The sequence below is a fragment of the Mus pahari genome, chromosome 3 (genome assembly GCF_900095145.1).
Source record: "Mus pahari chromosome 3, PAHARI_EIJ_v1.1, whole genome shotgun sequence".
Classification (NCBI taxonomy): Eukaryota; Metazoa; Chordata; class Mammalia; order Rodentia; family Muridae; genus Mus; species Mus pahari.
The window spans coordinates 17,054,833-17,058,432 of NC_034592.1; the positions used below are offsets into that span (position 1 = coordinate 17,054,833).

Sequence of the window (3,600 nt, forward strand, 5' to 3'; positions counted from 1 at the left end):
GAAAAAAAAAAAAAAAAGAAAGAAAGAAAGAAAGAAAGAAAGAAAGAAAGAAAGAAAGAAAGAAGAGAAAGAAAAAAATTGGTGTTGTTTGAGGGTCAGTGTGGTGGTTCACACTTGTGATCCCAGCATCTGGCAGGTGGAGACAGGAGAGTCAGAATTCTCAGTGCCTCACTGATTTCAAGCTCGGATTAATTACAAAAGACCCTGTCTCAAAAACCAAAAAAAAAGTTCAAATTCTAACTCTGTAACAGAAACCGTGAAAAAAATCAACACTATAGCATGAATTTCTCTAACGAAAAATAGAGGAGAGTGGGTAGTAACGAAATGTGTACAAGAGGGAAAAAAACCAAGAAAGTGCTACAAGCAGGCAAACGAATCACGTGACCTCGCTCCATCAGAAAGAACTAATGCGGAGCGGTGGGTCCGCGTCGGAGTCTCACCTTTAAGCAGTTGCAACTCCACGGTCTCACGCAAGTGCAGCCATTTCAGCCCCGGAGGTTTATAGACAGCGAAGAGCCCCTGCAGCCGAGCTAGGCCAGAAGAACCCATGGCTGGAACTCAGCGGTACTACATCGTGCAGACGCGGGGATGCGGACGGAAGTGCCGCGTGGTCCTTTCCCAAATGTGGTCCCTACTGTAGGTAGCCGCTTGTTTCCTTGGCAGGAAGAGGTTCTTGTCTTATTGTCCTCCGGGCGGGAAAATATGAGATGGAGAAGGAAATAGGGCCGGATATCGAGCAACCGAGTTCTCGGTTTTGTTATGTTTGGAATCCCTTTCAGGAGTTTTTTTGTTTGTTTGTTTCTCATATATCCCAGGCTGCCCTCAAACTTGCTAAGTTGCGGAGAATTCCTTATTTTCCTGTCTCCACTTTCCCAAGTGCTGGAGTGACGAGTAATTCACACCGGGCTTGGTTTTTGAGACAAGGCATCTCTAGTACTGTCTGCGTACTTAAATAGCCAAGACGGGTCTCGAACTGATCCTACGGCCTCCAGGTTTCAAATGCCGGGTTGACAGGCCTACGTTCTAAATAACGCCTGGCTCACAGCAGTTGTTTTCCTTCAGTGGCAAACAGATCTCGTGGCTTTCCTTCTCACGCTCCTGTCCGTATTACAGCATCTCCGATCAAAAAGCCAGAGTGAGTGCAGAGCCCCAGGAGTCTTTTGGCTTCTCGGGCCTCCGTAGTACCCGCGGAGCCCCGCCCATCCACGCGGACGTCCGCTGCCATGGCGACCCTGCTGCTGCTCCGCTCCCTGCGCCTCCACCGCCGTCTCCGGCACCGTCCGCGGCCCGCTGTAGGTGAGCAGCTCTGACCCCGGTGTCCGCGGCGACCGGAGGGACCGGGCGCCTCTCACCTTTACCTCTTTTCTGCCCCGCAGATGTACCCCTCAGGGCCGAAAGCCATGGCGCCCGCCTGCTGTACCCGGACCACATCCCTACCACCCCGCTGCAGAAGATGCTGCTGGCTGCGGGCGCGGCGGGAATGGCGCTCTACAACCCCTATCGCCACGGTAAGGCCGTTCACTCCTCGGTCTCGAAAGCTGCGACCGGTCAAGACTTCTGTCAAAGCCTTGGTTGTAGGCATCCAAACCTGGCTGCGCCTATCTCATAGTTACCTGGAACGTTTATGATAATCAGGTGCCTGATTCTAGCTACAACTGTTTTGGATCTTCTGGGCACAGGGAGGAGAAGAGGAAAGAAACGTGAAATCTACAGGTCTGCCTTTTTGTAATTCTTGGGAGAGTCTGTCATCCTAGCATAGTATTCTCTGGGCCGAATGACTTACAGGTACACATTACAACATTCTCACTGAGTAGTAAGGAAACTTGGTAAGGGCCATGATCTTCAGGATTTTCTTTGCTGAAACAGTTCAAGATCAGCTTCTTTTTTGTTTGTTTGTTTGTTTTTGGTTTTTGGTTTTTTTGAGACAGGGTTTCTCAGTGTAGCCCTGGCTGTCCTGGAACTGACTCTGTAGACCAGGCTGGCCTCGAACTCAGAAATCCACCTGCCTCTGCCTCTCAAGTGCTGGGATTAAAGGCATGTGCCACCACTGCCTGGCAAGATCAGCTTCTTATTCCGTACATACCCAGTCTTTGCTCAAAGAAAGAAAAGATGGGAGGAAGAGAAAGAAGAGACATGTGATGTGGTTTATATAGGATCTGGTGACTGTACCTGAACTCAACGTTAGCGCCATTTTTTAAAAAATTGTTTTGTTTAGACAAGGTCTCTTATAGACTGGACTGGCCCCTAACTCCATAGATAGCCAAGGATGACTTTTAATTTCTGATCACCCTGCCTCCCTACCTCCTGAATGCTGGGCCTACAGGTGTGTGCCACCATACCCAGTTTATATGATGCTGGGAACCAAACTCAGGGCTTTGGGTGTGCTGAACAAGCACTGTGTCAGCCTAGTTACTGCCATTCATCACCGTTCAATCTCAAGGCCTGTACTAATCAGTGGAAACATGACACTCTGTCTCAGTAATGGTCTATGAAAGTGATTCCTACTGTTGATGAAAGCCACCATATTCCTATAGGTTTGTAATGTTAAGAACAGTAGCTAGCTGTCCTGGTGGTGCACGCCTTTAATATAGCACTTGGAAAACAGAGGCAGAAAGATCTCTGAATTTGAGGCCAGCCTGGTCTACATAATGAGTTCCAGGACAGCCTGTACTACAAAAAGAAACTGTCTCAAAACAAACAAACAAACAAACAAAAGAATCCATTCTCTGTCTTTTCCCATCTCTGTCCTTTCAGACATGGTTGCAGTTCTAGGGGAGACCACAGGATGCCACACCCTGAAATTCCTCAGGGATCAGATGAAGAAGGATCCAGAGGGTGCCCAGATTCTACAGTAGGTCCCTACTTTGCCTTGGCATTTGGTCAGGGTATGTCTGCCCTCATCCTGTAAGGAGCCCCTCAGAGGACCATGGGTGGGTATATTGCCTGGGGTACTGCTCAAAGCCAGGAGCGCACATCTGTGTCTGTGGGATGGACCCCCTGGATTATACAATATGTCAGCTTAGTCCTATGTAAACCGCAGACTCTGCTTGCATTAAGCTCCCAACAGCTAGCTGTACCTCTCCAGATGTGCTGTGTCTATCCTTTCCCTGGCATCTGTGGCCCTTCTTCTCTGACTTGATTCTGCCTTTGAAGGCACCAGCTCAGCCCTGGGTTGGGATCATTTCCATAGTCCCTAGTACTGCAGTGTTCCCTTAGGGCTTGTGGCTACATAGATGTCCTGTGGCTACCTATGCCCACTTCAGCTTCCTTTATGTGACCCTTTCACTTGCCCTGGCTGACACATGCCCAGGCTTACCTCCTACATTCTGTCTTTCAGAGAGCGTCCCCGGATCTCCCTGTCTACCCTCGACCTGAGCAAGCTTCGGAGCCTGCCTGAAGGCTCTCTGGGCCGTGAGTATCTTCGCTTCCTGGATGTGAATGTGAGTTTCCAGGCTCTGGATATCCAGCACTTACCAGTAAGGGTGGAGGGTGGCATGGGAAGAGGTAGCCTAGAGTGGGAGGATGCCTAAGATGCCAACTAAGGCAGGAGTGCTTTTCAGTCTGTGATATTTTTCTTTTTTTTTTTTTTTTTTTTTTTTT

The 3,600-nt window shown here is 49.1% G+C and overlaps 2 protein-coding genes across 4 annotated transcripts in view; one reads left to right on the top strand and one right to left on the bottom strand.

Moving 5' to 3' along the window:
• The window catches only part of Trub2 (TruB pseudouridine synthase family member 2), an 11,179-nt gene extending 10,064 nt beyond the window's left edge, over positions 1 to 1,115 (bottom strand). Inside the window, exon 1 of the mRNA XM_021194236.2 lies at positions 441 to 1,115. Within this exon, the coding sequence (XP_021049895.1) occupies positions 441 to 549 (109 nt within the window). The 5' untranslated portion in view covers positions 550 to 1,115. The remainder of the gene's footprint in view (positions 1 to 440) is intronic.
• A 48-nt stretch (positions 1,116 to 1,163) lies between these two features.
• Coq4 (coenzyme Q4) overlaps positions 1,164 to 3,600 on the top strand; it is an 8,454-nt gene continuing 6,017 nt past the window's right edge. The window contains exons 1-4 of one of the 3 annotated variants that reach the window (XM_021194468.2): positions 1,164 to 1,296; positions 1,377 to 1,508; positions 2,755 to 2,851; positions 3,338 to 3,440. In XM_021194468.2, coding sequence (XP_021050127.1) covers positions 1,224 to 1,296; positions 1,377 to 1,508; positions 2,755 to 2,851; positions 3,338 to 3,440 — 405 coding nt within the window. In that variant the 5' untranslated portion in view covers positions 1,164 to 1,223. The remainder of the gene's footprint in view (positions 1,297 to 1,376; positions 1,509 to 2,754; positions 2,852 to 3,337; positions 3,441 to 3,600) is intronic. The other 2 variants (XM_029536822.1, XM_029536821.1) reach the window with 2 other exon arrangements.